Source organism: Halichoeres trimaculatus, unplaced genomic scaffold (assembly GCF_033239565.1).
Source record: "Halichoeres trimaculatus isolate MK-OKI-2021-1 unplaced genomic scaffold, fHalTri1.1 fHalTri1_scaffold_16, whole genome shotgun sequence".
In the NCBI taxonomy this organism is placed as follows: Eukaryota; Metazoa; Chordata; class Actinopteri; order Labriformes; family Labridae; genus Halichoeres; species Halichoeres trimaculatus.
In genome coordinates this window covers 19176232-19200816 of record NW_027437194.1, presented here as the reverse complement: position 1 = coordinate 19200816, position 24585 = coordinate 19176232, and the positions used below count along the sequence as shown (strand labels likewise).

The following is a 24585-nucleotide window of genomic DNA, read 5'->3' as shown; positions in this document are numbered from 1 at the left end:
AAGACAAGGTTACCATAATTCCTGACAGATATAAAAGTATGATCCAGATCCTGGTAATATTCTGGATACTAAAATCTGGAATGTGAAATATGTACTGGGTTAGCATTTTCAACACTGTCGGATAACAAATTATTGTACAAACCTGCAACCAACACCAAATTGTAGCAGACAGTCTGCTGAAAGGGAGTACAACATTTAAGTAGGACTAAAGTGTTGGTGACAATCACAGTATACCTGGCGGAGGTCTGTGCTCTCTGAGTGCTGTTCTGGTTCAGAATGCAACAGAAATTCTTAACAAGTTTCACTTTCTTCAAATTCTAGCCATGACATCTGACATCACTGGCCCCCAAGATGGATCTGTCGGAGAAGCCATGATGAGTTAGTTTCAGTTATACTGTTCATGCTCTCTTTGCCTAGAAGCTTCAGACGGCACCACCTTGTCAGGTTCCCACGTTAGCAGTTTGCAAATCCTGAACAAAGCTGTACATTATCAGAGCCTGCGAATTTCCCACTCTGTGTGACATCAGTGAATAAATAGAGCTGTTTGTGATTAAATGTACTTCAGATTGAAAAAATGCTGTCAAGGCTACAGACCTTGGTTAAGAATTCAGAACAGAATACTGTAAAAAAAAAAAATAACAGAAGAATATACTCACTCAAATGCAGTGAGTTCATACAGTCTTATACGCACATAATACATGTATTGTATATACGCACACACTTAGACACAATTTCATTAAAAAGTGGGGAAGCCGGAGGTAACACTGGGCTTTGCAGGGTTAACGAGTGAATTAACTGACAGCCTGTCTGATTATACTGTCAATGCTCTGACAGAAACAGGCACCCACCAAGGCTGCTTTAACACAGATACAGAAGAGCTGACATTTGGAAACCAGCAACAGTCAAATATTGCAGCCACTTTCTAAATTTAAATGAATAAAGAAAAAGTTTTCCCTAATGGCCACATTTTGAAAATGTGAGTGTTTCCTGCGAGCATCCATCAGGTTTGTGAGTATTGAGTGTTTAGCTAAGGAAAGGGTGGGGGGCTTCACTGCAGTGACACATTTAGACAATACAGTGTCAGGATGTCAGTATCAGCAGAGATACGTCGTGTTTTTGGACAGCAGGAGAATCTCACGGCAAATGTCAAACAGGGGAAAACCTAACAAAGGCTGGTGCTGGGTTTGACATGTGATGTGTCACGCACTGACAGTGACTACGATCCAAGCTGAAATCAACTTATAGATAGGAAAAAATAATCAAAGATTTCTGTACATATACAATTATTTATTTATTTATATAAGTGCCTTGATAAGAATTGTCCCAGTTCTCTGAATAAAACAAAGCAAGTTAAGAAAACAGTTTTAAGAATATCATACATCACTTACAAAAGAGGAGAAAACATGGTAGAAAAAAATTAATATAATCATTAAATACAAGTTTACCTCATCATATTGCACAAATACTCAAGTGGCAATGTGTATTTAAAAAAACAACAACAACCATATACGAATGTCTGAGAGAGAATCCTTTGGAGAGTTTCACAATCTATATCAGGAGATGAATAACTATTGGAGTGTGATCATGAAGGCGAGTAAAGCACAAGTAAATCAGTGTAAAAACAGAAAATTTTGACATCACAATTCCAGTGTTAAAGCTACAGTTTGCACTGTGGATGTAAAATGTTCACTTTAACCACAAGACTCGAAGTGTGATGGCACTGATTTCAAAGAGGTAAGAAGAGAGTGGCAAAATATACCAAAATACATTTGAACAAAGACACAAAACAGTTCACGGATCAACCGTCACTCTACAGGTGATGCCCTCATGGAAGTATGGATTGGCATTTATGTAGGATTAGTAAGGTAAAGCATTCAAATGTGAAACTCAGTTAGCTCCGTATGGCATGTGAGGAGACAGCTCAGGATAAAGCAAGAGGTATATTCTTCTAACCGTCTTCTTAGCGTTTGTCTTTTTTTTTTTTTTTTCTTTGTGAGCAAATTCAAACTCTGGATTGAAGTATTGCTGCTGCTATATTTCAGGTTTGATTTAAAATCAGTAAAAAAAAACTAGAAAATGTGACAAATTCATGTGATTTCACTGCTTCTTCAACCAGTCAGCAATATGGCTGGGAGAAAAAAAACGGTGTAACACAGCATTAGGATTTTTTGTTCAAATCTTCTATTTCAGTCTTTGTTTATAAGCTGGGTTGGAAAAAAGTTGAGGTGTCTGATCCCCTAAATAAATCTAAATAAATATGGTTGCTGATATAGACTGTAGGCAACAACATCATCATTCAACTTTTTTTTCGTCTGATGTTAAAGAACAAACAAAAAATCTCGAAAATCTGATCAGAGAATTACAATTTATGTTGAATCACCACCCCAAAAATTGTTATTTAAAAAAAAAAAAAAAGAAAGAATCGGAGAAAAGTATATTGTACCAACTGTAGTCAGCAATAAAAAGGCCATATGACAGGAAAAAATACAGGCATGTGGCCATATTTCAAACCTACTTTCCTCCTACAGCTAATGTTAGCATTCATCCACCTTCCTTGCTGATGTTAAGGTTATATAATGTTACACAACATATAAGGGAAATAATTTTTGCATTGTGTGTCTTTCCTACAATGTTTGCTGGTACTGTTCTATATCTAGCTCTTTGGCTAACTAAATCATACTATTACTTTATATTATTAGCAAATAAGCTAACATTTCAGCCAACAACAGTGTTAGCTGAAGAAACTTTTCACTTTTATACCCAGCTTTTAGCAAAATCATAAAATTTAATTACCTAGTGATTGAGCTAAAAATGCTAACCCTAGTGCTAACAATAATGTTAGCAAGAAAACAAAAATAGTACTTTTTGTCATCCAGATGTTTGGAAAGCCACATCATAGAAAATGATTACCTAGTGAGCAAACTAATGTGCAAGCTAAGCTAACAGTAATGTTAGCTTATAGTGTGCACTCCAAGCTGAATTGTAAAACTATGTAGCAAGCAAGCTTAAGCTTGCTAGCTGCTAACACTGAAACTACTGATAATTGAAAGTTAGGAAGTTGCACATTCTAATGTTCTGCTTTTTTAGCATGCTAAATCATAATGTTAGGTCATCTGGTGAGCAATTTAGTGCCCTGACAGTGTTTGCGATAAAAGTTTAGCATTTTTCATAGCCAGCTTTTAGCTGAATTGTAAAATAAGATTACATAATGAGCAAGCTAGTGTACTTACTCTGAAGCTAACAACAATGTTAGCTGGAAATGTAACATTCTCTCCTTTTGTATTATGTATTGCTTTGTAACAGTTGTGTAAGCTAGGTATATGATGGATGCTAACTTTAGCTTCTGCCTTACATTAGCTAGCATGTTCTAGTTGATGTTTTGACTTAAAATATGGCCAAATGACTCACTTGGGTGTAGCTTTTTATGTTATTTTAGCTGTTCATTGATTCAGAAGCAGTGAAATGACATTTATCTTCAAGCTCAAACCGTGGAACATAGCAGAGAACTTTTTCAACAGCAGTTGAGCTTCTTACCCAAGCTTAATCCCCAGAGGAAAGGGGATGCCAAATGAATATGATGATGTACTTGTGGTTATTGTATGGAGCCCAAGTTAATTGCATTCAGAGCAAGTGACTTGTAGAAAAAGTTAAACAAAAGGGGGTCAGGTATATAGATATACAATAATTACCTATTTACAATTCAAACGTAAGAGTTTGCCAGTTTTCAACTGGAAAATTGGGTTTTCTGGCCCATTTGTTCAAAACAAACATTTGCCTTTAATCTCAGATTTAATTTCCTCCTGCATAAGAACTACTAATTAAATGTGAATTTCAATCTGGAATATTTCAGGCTGCTGTTTGTACCTAAAGCCCCGCCCACCAAGGAAAAGTAGGTTTAGCTGGTTTGGTCACATCGAGGTAGCATCTCTTCAGGGTGCACCAGGGATCAAGGATTTCATTCTCGATAAAGTGAAAGCTGAGTATGTGTTGGTGATCCACAGCATCAATTAGTGATCTAATTATCGTTTCCCCTCTGCTGCATTCATCTCCAATTAAGAGAGGGAACAAAACATCAGTGGCTGGCTACTTTATCTTGAAAGAAAGGGAGAGTAATTGTTTGTACACCACAAACAGCAGCATGGAGGTCCACGAAACATTTCCTATGAATGTTTTACCACAAACATGAATGCTTTGCTTTAATATGTAGTGAAAAGATGTATCAGGGGAGGGGGATTAGACATTCTGCAAAGGAAAGGTGCTGGTATTTCATGTGTGGACGACTATTCTGGGGGTTCTCCACCCTAGAGGTGAAGCTGTATGAGTGGCACTTCTAATTCATTCAGTCTCAGAGCTCTGGCGCTAACTCTTCATTATAGGCTTAGAACTAGGCACCAAGTCTTTTCTTCTTTCTTCACATTCGCCAGACTTTGGTTTCTTGTAGTTCATATTTCAAGGCTACGATGGGAGTAGTTTTGATTGAGTCATTGATGAAATAAAAAAAATATTTTTATGGTTTAAAATAATACAGGAGAAAAAATATTATGATGCAAGGCCTTGGTAAAGCTATTACATAGCATAACAGTAGCACCATAACTTGGTTGTGAGTGCTACAAGGGTCAACCCCAAAGGGTCAACTTTAAGATCAAACTATTAGGTAGAAAAAAAAATCACTTCACCGGAGAACTCTGGTGCTAACTATAAACCTAGCCTCAGAGTTTCAAAAAGAAAAAGAGGTAGCTGTTAAACGTTGACCTCAAACTCCAAATTTAGACAAATACCCTCAAGGTAAGCATCTGGTTAGAGCTTTTCGATCCCCGAAACATGGCTGACAACTTTTTGGACTGACCTCGCCAAAAGCCCACCGTGTTTTTTCTAGCTTCGATGTAAATGCAAAACAGCTTTTCATCTGTTTTTCAAAGCAGGTCTTTTGACTGGTTTGTCTCCTGTCTGACTATTATTGTGCTGCCATCACACAGGCACAATTCTTTGAAAGGAATGTCATGAATTTCCTGTTAGCTCTTGAGGGGATATGGTTTGTTTTTCCTGTTGCTTGGGAGCCAATTTATTTTTTTTTCGCTCTTGCCCTCTTTAACTTCCTGTGTAGGAACTTGATTTTACAGAGAGGCTGGGGAGGTGAGCGTCAGAAGCCATTGATCAGACTTCAGTTATCCGTCACCCAACACTCCCTCCTCCTTGCCACATGCTCCCAGATCACATGTAATTGTGTGTCAAAGACGTGGGCTGTGCTTTTTAATGTGAATTTAAAGAGGGGGCAGAGAAGGAAGAAATGCTTCGTCGAGCATTATCTAAAAAAGTAAAAGCACAAAACCCTTAGAGGTGACTTTAAAGGAAGATGGTGGCCCTTCTGGTGGTGGAGGTTATCATCTCATGCCATGCTGCTGGTCGGCGTGCTCTGGGTGCTTCCGATGCTAGCGTTAGCGCTGCTGTTCTCAGACGGGGAGGGGTTGGTTGAGACAGGTTGCCGTTTTGCTCCTGAGCAGGGACATCCTGGAGAGAGAGGAGAGAGAAGCCAATAAGAACCTGAGAAGAAGAAGAAGGAGGACAAAAAGAAGAAGATGTAAAAACAGTTTCCGTACCAGGGAGATTTGCTGCAGTTGAGCCTATGTCCAGTCGAGCTGGGTACCCTGAAGCGGGCAGAGTGTGACAGTTTAACATCCAAACAAACATAATCTGAATCAGGAAGTCTGGATCAGTCATATCTTTACCTGTTTTAATTTTGATAAACCACAGGGCTCCAATAAGTAAAACTCCAATCAGGAAGCCTCCGAATGCGATGCCCAAAACTCCAGGTAGGCCGAAATCAAAGCAGGGAGGGGCTGAAACATAGAAATGAAAGATAATATAAGGAGTCAGACTTTGACACTAAAGCTGGACACACTGCAGAAAACTGATCACATATCGTCTTGTATCAAAAGACAATTGAGTGGCAGGTGAGGTTTGGATTGGTGAGTCTGTAATGATGGAAGAAGAATGTTTGATGTCATGTGGTAAAAATCCCCAAAAGAGGCACTTGAAAAACAAAGCATTCATATGTTCCTCTGATTTCTTGTTTTTTTGGGGGAGGGTGGGCTGCTTCATCATGCAATGAAAATTCATTTTCTTAACCTTTAAAGGACACAATTGAAGGCTCACTGTGAGAGAAACTGCATTACAACTTTCAAGCCTCTAACAAGCACATTTCATCTTAAACCAAACTAATCTACTTTAACCTATGAGTTAATCTGGAGACTAAAGAGTAACAGTTACGTAAACATAAGTCATGACTTACACTGGGTTAAACCTCAGCTTAACCAAAATAAAAGGGGTTATTCTCAATCGTTTTTCCCGGTCTAATTTTGTGATACAGTTTTCAATTTACTCCCAAATTTGGCACTCATGTTCTTTAGCTGAGCTTCAGGCAGGCAGGCTGCCCCCCCCACAACTCGCCTCACCGCTGACAAAGTTAATAGAGAACATAAAACCCCGAGCCAAGAGCAATGGGAAAAATAAGAATAATTTTCTTTCAATTCAGCTTTGAAAGACTTTGAAAACAGGCAAACATTAACAGTCGCTCAAGCTACTGACGTACTGTGCCAGAAAAATCCTCCTCTTGTCTGGCAGGGTTTTGCTTCTCTTTTGTGGTCTGGCCAGGCCATGAAGGACAGCCTTGAGACAGACGTCAATTCAGGCAGAGTATACAAAAGATAACTGAATGTTTCCGCTGAACTCAAAATCCTCGCAAATCTAATTGTACAAAGTAAGAGCTTATAAGGGTGGTACTGATATTTTACCTTCACGCAAATAGCTCAGACATCCTGAAATCTCTCTTTCAAATAATATTAACGAGGAAGAAATGAATGATTTGAAAAGTTCTGACAATGAAAAAACTTTGAGTTCTTTTGTATTTGACTCCTGAATTCAATCCAGACTTCAGTTGTGTTCCAAAGTCTGCTTTTAGGAGACTGCTTTGCCCCCACAGGCTTTAAAAACACACAACTTTAGCTGAATCAATGCAAGCTGAACAAGCTGTCAGAGATCCCCCACCAGAAACAAAAACAAGCGTCTGCATGTGAGAAGGTTGCATTAGAAGAAAGACAACAATGTACAAAAACACATTTTGCCTCCCCCCCTTCTTCTTCTGCTACCTGTAGAGATTCTCCCACGACTGTCCCAGAACATTTGGAGGAAGCCAATCATCACCTACGTGAGAGCTTTCTCTCACCTGTGTCTGGTGCCTGCAGACTCCTGGTGGAATGTGTGAGGATAAAGACTAAACTACATTTTGAACAACACTAAAGAAAATAAAGAACATGACAGAGAGGAATGTGTTTGGATAAATGTGGGTGGTGTGACAGCCTCTGCAGTGAGCTGGAATGAACCTCATCCTTAGATCAAGACATGATTTAATCCAAAAAGCACCAACATTAAGATCCTGGTCTCATTTAATCTACAAAGCTAAATTATGGGAACATTAACTATCAATAAGCTCATATTTAATTAGAAAACACCAGAGCAGCTGAATTAACATGACCGAAAACGCTAAAACAGTGACATCTTGTGGCCGTTTTGCTAACTGCACTCCCAAACAGCAACCTCACTTTGTTGATCAGTCAGTGTGGAACATTCCCTGCCCTCAAATGTGCTAAAAACACAACTTCAAGTTGAGCTGTCTTCCTCCTGGGAATGTTGTTTTTCTTTTTTCTTTACGTCTGTAATCAGCCGCCGTGTTAGTTTGTCTAAGTGCGGCTGAATAAACAGGAGCAGGAAGCAGAAGCTCCTGTGCAGGTGGAGATGAGGACACAAGACAAATGCCTGTGATGTGACTCCCTGGAGCCTTTTTGAAGGGAAACTACAAAACAGGAATGATCACTGTTAGTCCTGCTGATATAACCTCACCTCTGCTGCTCTGGCCAATGAATAGAGCCAGAGTAGAAAGATGTACAAAACCAAATTCTTCCTCATTAAGAAGTTCCATTTCAGCATTTCAGTGATTTCTCTCTCCAGGGGAAATATTTTTTTTTTATTTTTTTTGCATGTAAAAGCAAATAAAGAGGAAAAAAAGGACACGGAAAAGCTGGCACAATAAGTACAGAAGTATTTTATCCTTCTCCTGGAGGAAAAATTGAAGGATAAAGGAAACTCATGAGTTAAATCAAGCCAACACTCACAAGAGAGAACACTGATGCTCTGAGTAAGGACATAGGCGTGCTGATGTACAGACAGGTCTAGGAGTGACTCTTCCTTTTATACAAAAGTTAAAAGTAGAGTCTGCAGGATTTTCCTTAAAAAATAGAAAGTTTGTTGTTTACAGGTAGAATCCTACTGAATCGTCACCTGTGGGCCTCTTTACATGTGTCAGTGTCTGTGTCTGTGTCTGCCTCAACCCCCTCCCTCTGCCTGTATGTTCATGTTTTGGTTGTTTGGGGATGCTTCTAGGTGGAGAGTAACCGTGGTTACCTCAGCCATTTACAGTGCGTCTAGTGTGCAAGTGACTTTGTGTGTTAATGATAGCAAGTGGAAGAAGCTATCCCAAGTAGCTAAAGAAAGAAAGAAAAAGACAAACAAAATGAAATAAAACACAAACTCGATTTAAAAAAAAAAAATCCAGATAAGGGTGAAGCTTGGCTCTACTTTTACTCGGTTTCGGGCACTTGGCACAAGTTGGCTTTCTGCTAACCAGCTATGTGTCAAATACCCCTAACTAGCTAGAGCTAACACGTCAAGTCAGGTGCACGAGTCTCTCCCACATAGAAACACAATGCTACAAGTGGTTGCTGGGCTAGTGAGTGTGTTTACATAGCCTCTGTCAGAGGCAGTGGGTGTGGGCTGCAGCTGGCACTGAGCCAAGGAGGAGGAGCCCAGTTTGAATGACCTGTTCACTAAAAAGTCACGAAAAATCCTGCGAACCTTACTTTTAAGCTTTTTAAAATACAATATTCATTTGGCCTTACAAATATAACTAGGGGGCGTAATGGAGTACATATCCTCACAAAAACACTGGATTCATAAATTTATCGGCATGACTAAATTTGCGCAAAATTTTGTGAGTTGTGAAAGAAAGAAAGAAAGAAAGAAAGAAAGAAAGAAAGAAAGAAAGAAAGAAAGAAAGAAAGAAAGAAAACAATAAGAAAGAAAACAATAAGAAAGAAACAACAGTTCCACAACTTGACAACATTTAAGTAAACGGACATGTCATCAAACAGCTGCTTTGACTGAAACACTCATTAGCTGCTTAATTAGGAACACCTGTTTAGCTGCTCATTAACCCAAATTTTTAATCAGCCAATCACACAGCAGCACCTCAAGACATTGAAGCATGTAGACACGACACTGATGAACTACAGAAGCAGAAGACCACACTCCTTTCAGCTAAGAACAGGGAACTGAGGCTTAAGTTCACAGAGGCGCAACAAAATGTTAAAATAAAAGATTGGAAAATGTGTCCTGATCCGATGAGTTTGAATTTCTGCTGCCACATTCAGATGGGTGGTCAGAGTTTGGCACGAACAACATGAAAGCATGGATCCACCCTGTCTTGCATCAATGGTTCAGGCTGCTGCTGCTGCTGATGTAATGGTGTGGGGGATGTTTCCAGTACCACAAAGAATTTAGGCAGTTATAAAAGCAAAAAGAGGTCCAAGCTTGTGCAAGGTGTTCATAATACACTGGCTGGTGAGTGTGTGTACAGTCTTAGGCTCTGACTGGACAAGGATCTAAAAATGTTGCAAGCACAGAAGTGTCTCAACACTATCTTGGACCAGTGTAAAATTATGTTTTACAGGCCATATTCTCCCCTTTAGCGTGCTGGTCGCTGCCTCAAATGCACAGCAGAAGTATTGAATGATGGCATTAGGGGTGAGGGCAAATGATGATATTGAAGTTAAAATTGTGGATGCTCTGTTGCGTCTTTCAGTTGCCTCATGTCTTAGCACTGTTGACTGGGCAATTCAGAGAGGTGCACAGAGGAGATTCAGGGATGGAGGAGTCAAATCATGCTTAACGAAATCCTTTATTCCAGAGCGCCAGGTAGTGATGTCGAGCTTCACATTTTACCCACTTTCAGAATGTTTTTACTCATAATAATACAGGGAGCTATGGAAGTCTTACAAATACATGAAACCTTTCCTGAGATATTTTTTATATTTTCAAAGACTAGAAAGGTGAAAATAACTTGCGGGAGAAAATGATGAAGCTGATACCTTTGAATAAAACAACAGACTCTTATTTCACCGGCTGCTGCTTGTAGAAGTGTTGCAGAGAAAACCAATCTCACATTGTAACATTACACATCTGTGATGCTGCGAAATGATCTGGATGTTTTCATTCTTCATACAACCAGTAGATTAAAACAAAGAGACTAATCATGTCTCCTTGTCGTGACTAAATATTCTGGCTGACTCCAAATGATCCCATTTTGGTCTACATCCACTTCCTCGTGTGCTGCACAGGAATGAAATCATCCAGTTGTTCCTGGATATTCATCATGTGTCTGTTGACTAATCTTTGTTTCGAGAAATTCATCTCCTCTGGTTTGACTCATGTGTTGATGGTCCGACAATAGTAGCTTGTCCAGTGGCTGTGTTTGGACAGAAACCCAGTCAGACCCCCTTTTGGAAACACAAAAGAGTTCACCTCCGCTCCCCCGAGGGCCATTACTTTTGATTGTGGCCACAAGGTCAGCCTGCAGACCTTCCTAAAGGACGGGGGCCGGCCCCACGAAAAGGCCCTTACCGGTTTCACTGCACATCCTGAGCTGAGTGCTATGACAACGGCCCTGGCTGCATTTGTTGTGCAGTGAAAGCAACAATAGGAATGAAAAGTGGAGCAGCGGGAGTAATTCAAGAGCAGAGCATCACACTCACAGTGAAGTCCTCAGGGTATACAGAGAAATTTAATTTTAAACAATATTAAGGTAACTGGAAGTTCAGAAAGTTTGATGTAGAGAATTGGAAATAAAACATCTATTTCCTTTGGTAATGATGAGTTTGAGAAAGTCTTTTTGGGAAATCATTATGAAGGATGAGAGACCTTTCTGCATTGGTAGAGTTTAGATCACTACCTCATCTAAAAGTTGTTTGTTTACCTGTAAGCATCAATATAACTCTTTTCATACATCTATGAATATATTTGATACAGAAAAATAAGTAATAATTGAAATTTAGCATCTCTGATTTTCCATACAATGCTCATTTCTGCTGTTCAAAATAAAACATTTTTACACATACAAATTATTATTAAAGATTAGGGCTGAGACAATATGCTATTTTCACGGTTCAATTCTATAATGACTTTTTGGGTGCGGATTCAATCTAAATTGTGGTTCTTCGATATTTACGATTTTTGCATTTTGTTTTTTTAACACCAGACCATGTGAAAAAGTTAAATGATGAGGTGACGGTAGATGCTGAGAGGCGCGAGCACAGTGATATACAACAACAGAAGTGAGAACTACTAATACAGCACTTTGCGTGCATTCAGCATGGCTCATCCTGCAGACAGTTCATACAATACGGTGACGGTTTTTCTGTCTGAGGTGCCATAGCAGCGTACAGGGATTCATACGTATTTGGGGGATTAGTTTAGAATATGGATTATAGCATAGATGGCTCTACTAAAATAAAAAAGTACTTGTAGCAAAAAGGTAGAACTAGCTCATTTTTTGACCATTAACTAAGTTCAAAACTTTTAAAAATGAGCTATAAACATGAACTAGTTAATTCAAATTGGTATGAGCAGAACTTTGAGCTTGCTCCTTTTTTGTGCTTCATTTTTGAACTATGTAGTAACTTACTGTTTATGTCTGAATCATTATTAGTATTTCCTTATTGTTTTGCTTTGGTTTCACAATAATATATTCAATTCAATAAATATATTCAATAGTTTCTCTATATGTTAGTCTTTTTTGCTTGTGTATGTGTGATTGTCTGTTATTGCGTTACTAAAAAAATTGCAATTATTGATTATAAATCAACAATAAACCTAATTTAAGCCATGTTTTTCTAAAGTCCATTTCTATATAATCATTACTTTGCATGGCTCATTTATTGGTCATGGACACCAAACTTTTTGTGGCTTTAGTGATATTTTTACTACTTATTCTCCTGTGTTTGTCTGAAGATCCAACATGTAACCATGGCTGCATTTTTTACATGTAAACTCAGCTGTTAGCAGCCTGTAGCATGTCAATGCTAACTGGTGTAAGGCCTGATGTCTTCCCACAAGGTGAAGAGAAGAAGGTGAGGACAACATGCTGGTTCTCACGTGTCAGCTAAGAAGTGACGACATTGACCTGTCCTTCTATCCATCGTTATTGGGAACGTAAGATCTATCTCCAACATGATGGACGAGCTAGCCATGCTAACCCAGCAACAAATGGAATACCAGAAGTAGCAGAGTAGCATCATGCTATTCACACACGCGGCTAATGGAGCTAACATCAGACACCAACGCCACATTGGAAGAACTTGAGCTGTGAGCAGACAGGATCCGGGAGGCAGAGATGGAGCATGACTGAAGAAGCTCAGTCCTGGACCCTGTGGAGGTGGAGGCTGGCTGAACTGGAGAATGATGGACACGCTGTCATCACCTATTTTCTTGTGGACCTTTTTGCACTTTCTATACTCTTTCTTACTTTTGTTTTGTTGATTGCTGCTGTGACTTCAATTTTGTTGTACTTGTTACAATGACAATCAAGTTCTATTCTATTCTATTCTATTCTATTCCATATCTCAAAATAAGACATTTGTCTGCGCTTGTCAGTGCATAGTACATAAATTCTAGTAAGACACTTTTTGCAGAATATAACTCATAAATTCTTGTTGATATTTCAGTTTTTTGCAGGGTTGTGGTAAAAATAAGACTTTTATTTTGAAGTGCAGAAAGATCATTGTATGTAAGAGAACCAAGAGGCATTGGGATCATCTGAATCAGACATAAAGAGTTTGAATGATCCAAATTTGAAATTTAAACTGAACTCACTGGGTGGCTGCAGACATGGCTGGGTCACCTCCAGGTTCCTCTTTACTCTCCCTCCATCTCCGCATTTCTAGAGATGTGATGAGAAAGAGAAAAATACATCAACAAAACCCTCAAAGCATCACTTTGTAACCACAGGAAGGACTCCGACCTACATCACTGTAGCAGATCTTGACTGAGCACTCCAGATCCCAAGTGGTGGTCTCCAGCTCCTGCAGCTGATCGAGGGAGAAGCTGAGTCGAGTGCTGTCGGGACAGGAGTTTGAGGAGCAGGTCTCTGGGATGAAGGGCAGCTCCTTCATCACTGGACAAGAGCCTTTGGAGCGCACAAAGCAGCTGATCACCTTGATGGTGAGGACGATGTCTCCTAGAGTGTGGCCAGAAATCTACGAGACAGAAAAAAAGAGACAGCACAATCAAACATCTAAAATCCACTTGTGTAGTTCCCCCCTTTTGGCAATCAGACAGAAAGTTGATTTACGTATTCCCCATCAGTTTCCCTCTCCCTTCAGACCGAGTCTCCTCCTTCTTCCTCTTCATCACATTCAGAATAACAGATCGAGTCTAAGTATCCTCTTACCTCTGCGTAAATTCTCTTGTCACTCTGCACTTTGGTGTTAGGATCGAGGGGCTGGCGGTAGTCTGGGGACGTGTAGAGCTGCATCATCAGAGGCATCTGATGAGGGGGGTTTGTTGTGATGGGAATGACAGTTTCTGGCACCGTTGCTGTCACTGAGGGAGAAATTGATCAGAATAAATAATAGAGGAAAAAAAAATATTAATGTATAGTATCATTTTAATACTGTTAAGAGGCTCTCTTGGTTTTTATTTGACATTGTACATAAATTGGATAAAGATAATAATTAAACCAGGAACATTACTGCTACTATTTTGTAACACTTGCAGCACTATGACTTCTCTTGGAGGAAAAGCAAAATATTCATCATCAAGTGTCAGCATCTTCTCGACTAACCTGCTGGACTGTCTTTTCTCCCAAGAACCAGCAGAACCAGGGATCCCTCTGGTCGGAGCTCAGTGTAGCTGGTGAAAGTACTTGCACTGAAGTGACTCAGAGCCTTTTTCTGCACGTGCTCCGCGTCATCGTTGTTCAGGGTAAAGAAAGGTGGGATTGTGTGTTGAAAGGAGGAGAGGAGGACATCGTTGTTGGACTGTGAAGAAGGAAAAAAGAATTAGTGAAATCACAACAACACATGGTGAAAGAATGTGTAGAATTTGTATGAGCTTACACCAAACTTTGTGACTTGTGGGTCGAGGAGGGTCCACGTGGTGCCCTGTGGTCCTCTGAGAAACACCTTGGTCTCTTTATTGCTCATGCGAAGAGATATGTTACTGCTACACAAAAAATCACAAATCACAAAATAACAAAAGTTAGAAAAAAATCAAATAAAGAAAAATTAAGGGCTGTAAAATGTGTTGTTAATGCAAAATTTTACCGAATGCTGGTGTCCTCAGGAATGTTTATGATGTGGAGCTCTTCAGCACTGGACGCTTGTGGCTGCGGGAAGCAAGATTTCAAGGAGGAAGGAGGAGATGTCACCTCGATCTTCATGAAGTGCTTCTCTTGGGCGTCCTCATTTTTTAGAACGCACTGTGAGCTTGCTGAGCCCAGTTTGGTTCCTGGGAAACCAGAAATATTGATGTCACTCGACTACAGTTCATCATTCACCAAAAAAACCTCTCTAGGAGCAAGGATATAACATTAAAATCTCCAACTGAAGAAACTTCTTCTTTCATTTTTTTTGGGGGGGAATTTTCTACTTGTAGTTCAATTTTCATTGTTTTTTATGTCTTAAAACCTATTTTAAAAAACAAATGGAAAAAAAAAGTAAAAAATGAACTTAGCCCTGCTTTTATTTTGGCGCCTCCTCTGGTCAAACAAGTCTTTGCAGATTTTGTCCTGGTTAAGATAACCAACCTCTTGACACAAGAAATGAATATAACTTGGTAGAAATAGTCCCCTTTTTGTTGATAGTCTCATTTTCTTTTTGACACAAAACAACATCTTTACTTTCAGTCTGTTACACAACCAGCTAAAATCTCCAAATGGAAGCTTTGAAACCTTCATTTTCAGTTCTTGTGTTTCTTATGCTGAGTCTCTGAGCGACTTTTTTTGAAACCAGATGACTCCACATGTTTTCTGATTTATTTTACAGCTTATGTGAGGTACTTCTGAAATTCAGTTTTGAGCAGTGCTCTGAAAATAAATAAAGGTTATTTCTGTTTACTCGGTGCTAACACAGACACTTTAAAGTGTTTAACTTGGTTTATTTCCTGCAGTAGGGAGCCAGTCTGCAGCAGGAGACCGAGCAGCCAGAGCAGAGGTATTAGAGCAGTCTCATGAGAGTGCACTCTGCTCAGCCTTTGACCAAATAATGGTGACAGATGGTGTACAGGTGAACCCTGGTGAAGTGGCCAAATTGCAACGCACATTTAGCTTCAAAACATTGCGCTGGACATGAGGGTGATGTATGTTTCCTGAAGCACCTCAAATAGCCTCATCACACCAACCGAGTGTGCTGAAAAGTGTGGAGGCAATAAAAGCACAAGGCAGCTAAACTTTCGAGATTGATTTGATTGCAAGCACATGATGTAGTGGTCATATCCCCTGTAAGGAAGTGGACGATGCCTCAAATGTATGAAACTGTTTCTGACTGTTTCAAGATGCATGACACAACACCTTTCCAAAAGTGAAGCCAAGAAACACTTCCTGCTGTCTGCCACAAAAACTTATCACAACTGTTCATTCAGAGTGTTTTTTTCCAGAAAAGTTAAATTTAATAAGTTTTATGATGCTAATAAAAAGTTGGTATCACACCACGATTGACAACTTTGTTGACACAGCTGCTCTGGTGCTTCGTTCAAGAGATAAGCAGCGTACAGAAGGAACAGTGAGAGAAAACTTCAAAGGGACTAAAAAAAAATCTGTTTGCTAATGATTCATTAGCATTTCATTTCTCCTGGATTGATCAGAACCAGAAACAGAAAGTAAAGTCCACCCAGCTCATGTTAGAATTCAGCCAACTGCTTACTGCTAGCTTGCTAAACCTCCAATTAGTTAGAAATCTTTGCATCTCTTGAACCATAACTTAACATGAACACAAAATAGTGTTAGCTTGGAAAAACAACTACAGCAACAACAACCGTGTAAGATAGGAATTGCTTTTTACTATTTTGTAGTTGCTAGCTTGCTAGTACCGATATTAGCTAACATGACTGAGCTGTTGATTAGCAGTCGGTATAATGTTAACTAACTTTTTAATCTTTCATAGTGTAAATATTTGGAATCCTATGACTGGCTTTCTGCTAGCTTACTTATACTCGTAATAGCTGAGAATGTTCGGTTTTCCTAAACCATCATGTAACACTAGCAAAAAGCAGATATGGCTTGGAAATGGTTTAAAGGAACCTTGCTCTCAGTCAGCAGCATGTTATGAGAAACCATAAATACTCCTTCACTTTTAATTCTTTTATAGTTTGGCAAATCAATTATTCATTTAATCACTGAAATCTGACAGCTTAAATCCAAAAGTAGCCTCCTTGACACTACTTCACATGCCTCTTTTGAACTGGTAATAATATGGTCTGAATTTTATATCACATTGAGATGTCCAAAAGAAAAAAAATCTTAAGGCCAAGTACATATTTTCCAGCAAATCTTTAACTTGGCAGTACGCTGCTGTGTTGTCATTGCACAGACTTTTCAAAAACGCCTACAAGGAAGCCTACGCAGGTTCACCTCACACCCCATCATGAGCCCAGGGAAACAACCAAACAGCTATGTAAACTGTTCTGCTGCTTGGGTAATTTTACTGCCCTTGTGGACTATGAGTCAGTAAAACACCAGCTACAGTAAAACGAAGAGTGGGTGCAGCATTTTAGCAGAATTTAAACAACATGTTTTAAATGAGAGGGATGTTAACCCTTCACCTAATGTAACATCCAGCAAAAGACAGACTCAGAGGAGCAGGGACTATGAAAAAGAGAGAGTGAAACTTAATGAATCCGCAACAAAGAAAACATGTGGAAGTAAAGTTACTCTCCTCCTGCAAGTTCACTTCTCTTTTTCTCCATTCGTGTCAGAGCTCTGCTTTGACTCACCCTGCCTTCAGCAGGCTTTGTTTAGAAGTAATGCGCTTGCATGGAGCATCCCTGCTGCTACCACTGCTGGCAATAGCAGCAAATAATACTCTTTATGTTCAGCCCTTGGTCAGTAGTAAATACTCATTTTGAAACACAGAGTTTCTGGGCTTGTATTGGTGGCCATTTGTCAACAGCTATCTCCTTCCTAAATGCTTTGTCATATGTAAACATGTCCGGTCAGCGCTCAGAAAGTCCAGCTCAGCACAGCTTAAAAACAGGGGGGTGGTAAACAGTAGTCACAAGATTTTTTCATATGACATACTTAGTGATAGGTCTCTAATAAGGGGAAAATGATTACAAATATAATCTCAGTTTAAAGGTTTTGATTATGTCATCCGACACAGTTAAACAGCTGTGCGGTTTCCAATGTGATGGAACATCTCCATTCATTTTGATGGGAAAAAATTTTAAAAAACTTGGAAACATACAAAAAAGTACCTGGGGTAAGTCTGCAAAAAGATACAGCACACCTCCCCAGGAGGAGCTGGTCGTTTCAAGCCATGAATGATTAATATCCGGGAAAATTTGTAGGTAGAGTACAGAGGCAAAAAATGAACAAGGAATATGTTAAAGTTGGATTTCTGCACGTTGAAAATCTGTACTCAGCATTTCAGCAAAATATACATCCACAGTGGACAGCAATGGCCTCCAAATGATGAAAAGCAAGCTGTTTTCCTAAAAATTCAACACACCTAGCAAGAAATAGATGTAAAGTGACAACATGTATTAGAAAAAAAACATTCCTGTTGGGGTGTTTAAAGGACTTGCAGCTACTGGGGAAAAATAAACAGGTTTTTACCGGGTTTTAAATATTTAATACTCATAAGACTGCAACAGTCACACGGTCCAGTGATTGTGTATTCCCTCTGTGAATTATGGCGTTGTTAGTAAGAGAAATAGCTATATGGCAGAAAGTGTGTAACAGAGCATGGGATCTGAAAACATTGCTGTTTCCATCACCAGGATGACATCACATTTTGCTTTAAAGCCTATGTTTACTCTTCAGCATTTGCGTTACCAACACAGGTATTTACGCTACCCATGTTAAATATACTTGTGCGTCCTGATCCTGTTAGGGATGCTGGCTTTTGAACTGTGTATAGTTAACAAACTGAATGGTCTCTTACTTCTCTTCACTGAAGGGCAACATCCATGATTTCCAAGAAGAATGTTAGATTTTGATTTGTTTCTGTTTCTCTCTCATGTCCATATATGGTTTCTTCATCCATTTGTAGATGCAGTGACACAAATATTCAAAAACAATGGATTTTGTGGGTGATTTTGAGCCCATGCAGTGAATTCCACAACAGAGTCATGTCCAAATATATTGCAGAGGGCCTAAAAGGTGCAGCAATCCAGTACTACTACGTCAATGAATTATTTTTGAAGATTAAAAAAAAAATTTTTGGAGGTGGTTTTGAGCCCATGCTGTGAATTCCACTACAGAGTTGTGTCTGTTTTTTGATAGACATTCAATAATGCATTCAAAAGCACCACCCAGTACTGCTTTTTGATCTTGTCCCTTTTGTGCAGATATAACTCCTATTTCTGTGGGACTTTAACGGATCTTCTTCAGTGTTATGTTTTTTAGTACTGATATGATGGTATTAAATTTAAAATAAGAATATCTTCACAAAAAATGCAGTTTCATCATGTGGTATAACTACTTTGCACAACTTGAAAAAAGTTGTACAAACAAAGTGTTTCAGAATGCAAGCCCAGCTTTTTTTTTCATAATCTTCATCCTATGGCAGTGTTTTCCCAGTGATGTCATTCTCAGAGAGTTAAGATAAGATAAGGTTAGCTGGCAGAGATATCGCTGGAAACAATGTTGCATCATTCCTCGATTACAGTCAGACCGGCTGCTGAGTTATGTAAACTGGAGCTGGATACTCAGCTATTGAGAAAAAATTCTCTCATGAAACAAAATATTGCTTTGAAGAAACAGATATAAATTTGCAGAGCAAAAATAATTTTATGCTCATTTTTTTAAGCTGATTCCTGTGGAGATGTTTGGCAGAGGATAAACTGTGGTATTTATGTGTCAGGCAGGTTAGATGTACTGGAGCAACCCCTACCTTTAGTTCCTGTTGTTGTGAGTGTTCTCAAGTTTTGAACTGTGGTGAATGACGTTACACCTCCAAACTTCTGTCTGGCCCATGTGACCAGCTCCTCCTTATTTTGCGTCGGGAAGTCTTCCCTGTGGATGTTGTTGTGATGCTGATTACCATGAAGGGTGAGCGTGGAGTCATTGTGAATCTGCAACGAGAGGGAGGGAGAATTAATTTCATGACACACTACTTCCAGAAAGAAAACAGTCAGACTACAAAGGAAATGAACACGGCTCTTTCATAGCACATTACTCTGTATAGAAAAAAAATGCTGTCAAACTGAAAAAAAAGAAAAAAAGAAAGAAAACAGTCAGAGAGACCCCCCCTCCTCTCAAAGGCGTGAGTCTGTCTGTTACACACTGCTACAAAAACACAGAATCCAGTGAGTCAGCTGTATATTTATTTTTATTTACCTCCAGTCTGCTCACTTTTTGTCATATCAAACATATTTCAAACCCGGCCCTCTCATTCTCTTCTGTTACTTTTTCTTACCCTCCACCCAATTCTCCCTCCATTCTCCGAGCAGGCTCATGTTAAAAAGAAATGTTTATTATGGTTAAGTGTCCACGAGCACAGTTGCACAACCCTGTTGGAGCCATGGTCTTTCCTTTGCTTCCTGAGTGGGGCCAGGAAATGGGACTTTTTTAGCTTTGTGCGTCACCACAGTCGGCTGGAATCTGGCTCCATACAAGGTATAAATATATACATCTATCCCCATCGACTAGACACTGCTGTTTCCTCGTCTGGGCCAATGGGAAATAATGGAGTTTACATTAAGCTAAGAATGATAAAGAGGGCAGAAAAATGTGTAGAGGTAAAGAATGGAGGCCTCTAAATGGTTAGATGTATGTAAAAAAAAAAAAAAAAAAAAAGCCTTGTGAATAAGACTCAACAGGCCCAACCATCGATAAATACAAATCAGCTCAGATTTGTCCTTCTTTTTAAAGTGATTCAGAGGCTGGAGTGGGAAATGAAGTGCTGCATAAGTACCGCTGCTCTTCATTCTGTAAACACTGTCCACAGGAGCAGCTACTTTTGTGTGTGACGTATGTGCTGCAACAAGCACTCTGTTTTATTCAATGCCTGTATGCGCACACATTGTTCTGCTTTCCTTCTCGAATCAATATTCTCCTTATTTTCAACTTCAGCAGCTACAAAACAAATGGATATTAGGCTTATGTGAGCATGCTTGTATACATAATAAAAATCCCACTCTGGACTCATCTTGTTCATATGTCTATTTGAGAGTCTGTCCTTGCGTCACAAAGCAACAGGATTTAAAAAAGGGGAAAAAAAGAAAAGTAAGCCTGAGGGAGCCTCAGGTCTCTCTGCATGAATATTTGATTGACGCAAGATCAAAAAATAGAGCAAAGGGAAGCTATGAAAATAAAAATGAAGGGAAAACCGGTCACGACAAACCGGGCAGACAGGGAGGGGAAAGCCTGGAAAGACAAACGGGAAGGGATAAAAAAGGGAAATAACAATGGCAATAGTTTAAACGATTAGAGTGGAATTTAACTGAGATAATGCTCAGAGGAATGGGTTTGATATTCAGCAGGCTCACAAGAAAGTTCAAGGAACTCAAAAAGATGTGTCAAGGCTGAGCTCGGTTCAGATATTAAAGAAAGCTCTCGAACTTTATTATGTACCTTCTGAATGGACACATCGTTTCTGTAGCCTCATAAGGCGCTGATATCCTGTCATGCTCAAAGCAAAAGCTGAAATCTAAGCATGTGTTTCTCTTTTCTAGCTACAAAAAAACCCCACATCAGACTCAACATGAGCCACATCCACCTAACAAGTCCAGAAAAATGCCCCAATTGAAGCCAAAAATGACACCAGTTTTATTTTCTTGAATCAAGAGTTTTGTCAAAATAAAAAAAAACTTAACAAGTATTTTTTTTCTTTCCTCATTTGCAGATTTTTCCTTACATGTGACTTGAATGGATATGAATGGATAAGCATAGGATATGAATGGATAAGCATACATAGGTATAAAGACACCAAGTCGCTAGGCGCCTCCCTGTTGGTTGTGGCTGCCCGTTACAGCAGCTCTGTTTTTTTTGTCCTTTTCTTGTTATTTTTTTTGTCTCATTTTGACATCTTTGTACTTGGAGTAAGTCATCATTTGTATGGTTGGCTTGCTGGTTGTGGACACCAAAACTGGTTTTGTCTTCAGTGATATTTTTACTACTTTTCCTCCAGTGTTTGTCTGGAGATCCTACATGTTACCATGGCCGCGCTGTTTACAAGTGAAATCAGCTGTTAGCATGTCAATGCTAACTGGTGCAAGGCCTGATGTTTCCCCACAAGGTGAGGAGAGCAAGGTGACGACATTGTGCTGGTTCTCACGTGTGAGCTAAGAAGTGACGACATTGACCTATCCTTCTATCCATCTTTATTGGGTTTATTGGTAACGTAAGATCTATCTCCAATAAGAAGGACGAGCTAGCCATGCTAACCCAGCAACAGAGGGAATACCAGAAGGTAGAGTAGCATCATGCTATTCACAGGCATGGCTAATGGAGCTAACACCAAACACCAACGCCACATTGGAAGAGCTTCATCTGCTGTGAGCAGACAGGATCCAGGAGACAGAGAATGAACAGACTGCTGAAGAAGCTCAGTCCTGGACCCTGTGGAGGTGGAGGCTGGCTGACTGGAGAATGATGGACAATGATCGATTTTGTTATGGACCGTTTGGCACTTTCTATACACTTTCTTACTTTTGTTTTCTTGATTGCTGCTGTAAAATCCTTATAAATACACACCCAGCTTTTTTGTCAGTATGGTTCAAGAATTGCAGTGAAGCTGCTTTTGCCTCAGTAAAATGAATCTCTGTGTCATACATTCTAAATAACAATATGAGCCCATCAGCACCATTAACAAAAAACAAGGTCTCTTGGCTACCCACCTTAGCTGGGTGCATTTATCTATCACAGCTGTGTCATGGCTGCTGGTGGAAGTGAGATTTTGGGGAAAAATGTACACATAAAACACTAAATAGGCAGGTTGAAAAAAAAAGAACTGCTGTTCTCTTTGATGGCTTCAGGGAAAGTTATAAAAGTACATTAAACTGTTTTAGTGATTGAAAGACCTGATGAAAAAATATTGTACCGTCCTTGTCATTTACAATGTTTGTTTTTTAACAACCTTGTGTGCCCCTGTCAGCTTCAGAAGCACGCTGTGATTTTGACATCGAGCCAAGCTGTCAGGCTCGTGACGTACTTTCTCTGACACAGAACAGATGTTGTTTCTCTTACACTGCAATCAGCAGTTAAACACTATTATCCCCCAGTGATGCTGCTCATCCCACGAAAACATCCTGCAGTCACAGAGAGATGCTGTCCAGGCTCTTAACAGGACATGATACAGGATGTGGTATCACACTGCTGTCAGCGTACCACTAACGGGTGACATTCCTGTAAAGACCTCATCACCCTGACTGGTTTGTTTTTTATGTTGCTTATTCATCTTTGCATGTGCTATGCATTATCTGAAAACAGAATTTCATAGCTTTAAAACATCTCTTCTCCATCTCATCAATCGTCCTGACTATAAATGTTCAGCTCAACACATCTGATAGCAAATCCATTTTGTGCAACTGCCAAGTGAAGCATTAAAGTACAGAAGGACAGATCTCACAAAGCTGCTCTGCACTTATAAGCTACTTAGTAAAACCCTTAGATGAAAACAAACAACTTTGTGACACTAATTAAATTCTTCTTGTGTTTAAAGCAGAGGTTGACAGATATCGATTCTACTTGGCTGATACTGCCACCAATTGTTGGTAATATAAAAAGCCAGTAGCTAAGAAGCAGATAAGGTTATCAACATGAAATCTTAAAAGTCATTCATAAAACTTGAGCACTTTATTACTTAATTCTAAGAAAACAACAATGCAACTTTTTAATTCATGAAAACAATACCGATACCTGGACTTTGGTATCAGCTGATACCAATGCTGATCAGGTCTGATACCAGTATTAATGAACAGCCTCTATTCCTTACTATGCAGATGATACTGAGATTTATATTTTTGGAAACTTCAGGCTTTTCTAACTTTGTCAACCAATAAGTGAGAAATGCAACTTGTGCAGATTGCAAGTTGCAAGTTGTTGTTGAAACAAGCATCAAAATTTCCAAATGCTAAGCCCCTAAAGTTATCGTCCGTCATGACATTTTACCTCTATCTAGCAAAAATGCACTGACCTTATGGGGCTGCTGACGAAACATATGTAGCCTACATGGTTGGAGTGAACACAGAAGAGCATAGAAATGAGTTGAATAGATCTGTCCTATGGATTGTCCCTTTGTCAGCAACAAAGGCATTGTGAATAAAGGCATTACTTACGCTGTGTATTTCCAGTAATGGGTAATCAAATCAATGACTATTTAAAACGTTGCATCACCGTTAGCATTACCAACAATAAATCAAAGGGTTTTTTTGTTTTTATTTTTTATCTGATTGTCCTTCTTTGGTTGAGGGGGGAGAGGTGATACATAAGTAATGATGATTGGCTAAAGGTAGAGTACAATTTCATGGCAAGGCAGTCAGTGCAAGAGTTCAACAAAGATGAGTCCAGAGTGGTCTGCTGAGTAGAAACTGGCCTTCTTGAATAGTTTCAAAAAGTAAAGGCACCTCTTCAACATCATTGATGAAAAAGGCAAAAACATATGACGTGCGCATTATGTCCCAGAGCAAACTGTTTGTCCATGTCCAGTCTGAGTAACCCTAATCTCATGATACATCTCGGCACACGCCGCTACACAGCTAATGGCCAAAAACACATTACACATTGACGATGCCAACACTTCAAAAAAAAAAAAAGTAATTACTTTCCCTAGTAACTAATTTGCACAACACTGAATATAAATAAAGGCCCAGAGTGATGGGTGAAAACCAACCAAGACAAAGCTGCACCAGATTCCAAGCAGCCCACTCTTGAACTGACAAATTCTATCAGCTATTGGACAAATGAAAAGCTGATACAGATAATCAATCAAATGCAGAATATTATGCCACTGAAAATTGGCTGATAATCAACCTACCCTTGGTCTAAAAAGTTTTATTTTAAGAGCTGACTGTCAAATCTTAAGTGTTCCAGAGTAAAAGATAATAAACTGCTGAAAATAACACAACCAATATCAAAATTCCATCAAGGGGAAATAAACATATATGAAGTTGGGTTGACCAAAATGTGCAAAGAAAAGAGGAACAAAACCTGACTTTACAAACAGTTTAGTTCAAGAAAATGGCTGTTATTATCTCTATAACCCATTTTGCAGTTAAGTTAAAAACTAAATTAGGTGTGATAAATTTAGAGCTTGTGGTCCA

General features: G+C 39.3%; 1 protein-coding gene across 2 annotated transcripts in view; it reads right to left on the bottom strand.

The window, feature by feature from the left end:
* Window positions 1-1460: 1460 nt before the first annotated feature.
* The window catches only part of eng (endoglin), a 58438-nt gene continuing 35313 nt past the window's right edge, over window positions 1461-24585 (bottom strand). The window contains exons 5-14 of one of the 2 annotated variants that reach the window (XM_074690835.1): window positions 19215-19395; window positions 14430-14613; window positions 14223-14328; window positions 13949-14144; window positions 13556-13707; window positions 13131-13361; window positions 12979-13045; window positions 5727-5837; window positions 5598-5645; window positions 1461-5508 (exon numbers count right to left, since the gene is read on the bottom strand). In XM_074690835.1, coding sequence (XP_074546936.1) covers window positions 5387-5508; window positions 5598-5645; window positions 5727-5837; window positions 12979-13045; window positions 13131-13361; window positions 13556-13707; window positions 13949-14144; window positions 14223-14328; window positions 14430-14613; window positions 19215-19395 — 1398 coding nt within the window. In that variant the 3' untranslated portion in view covers window positions 1461-5386. Of the gene's footprint in view, window positions 5542-5597; window positions 5646-5726; window positions 5838-12978; window positions 13046-13130; window positions 13362-13555; window positions 13708-13948; window positions 14145-14222; window positions 14329-14429; window positions 14614-19214; window positions 19396-24585 lie in introns of both variants that reach the window. The other variant, XM_074690836.1, reaches the window with a different exon arrangement.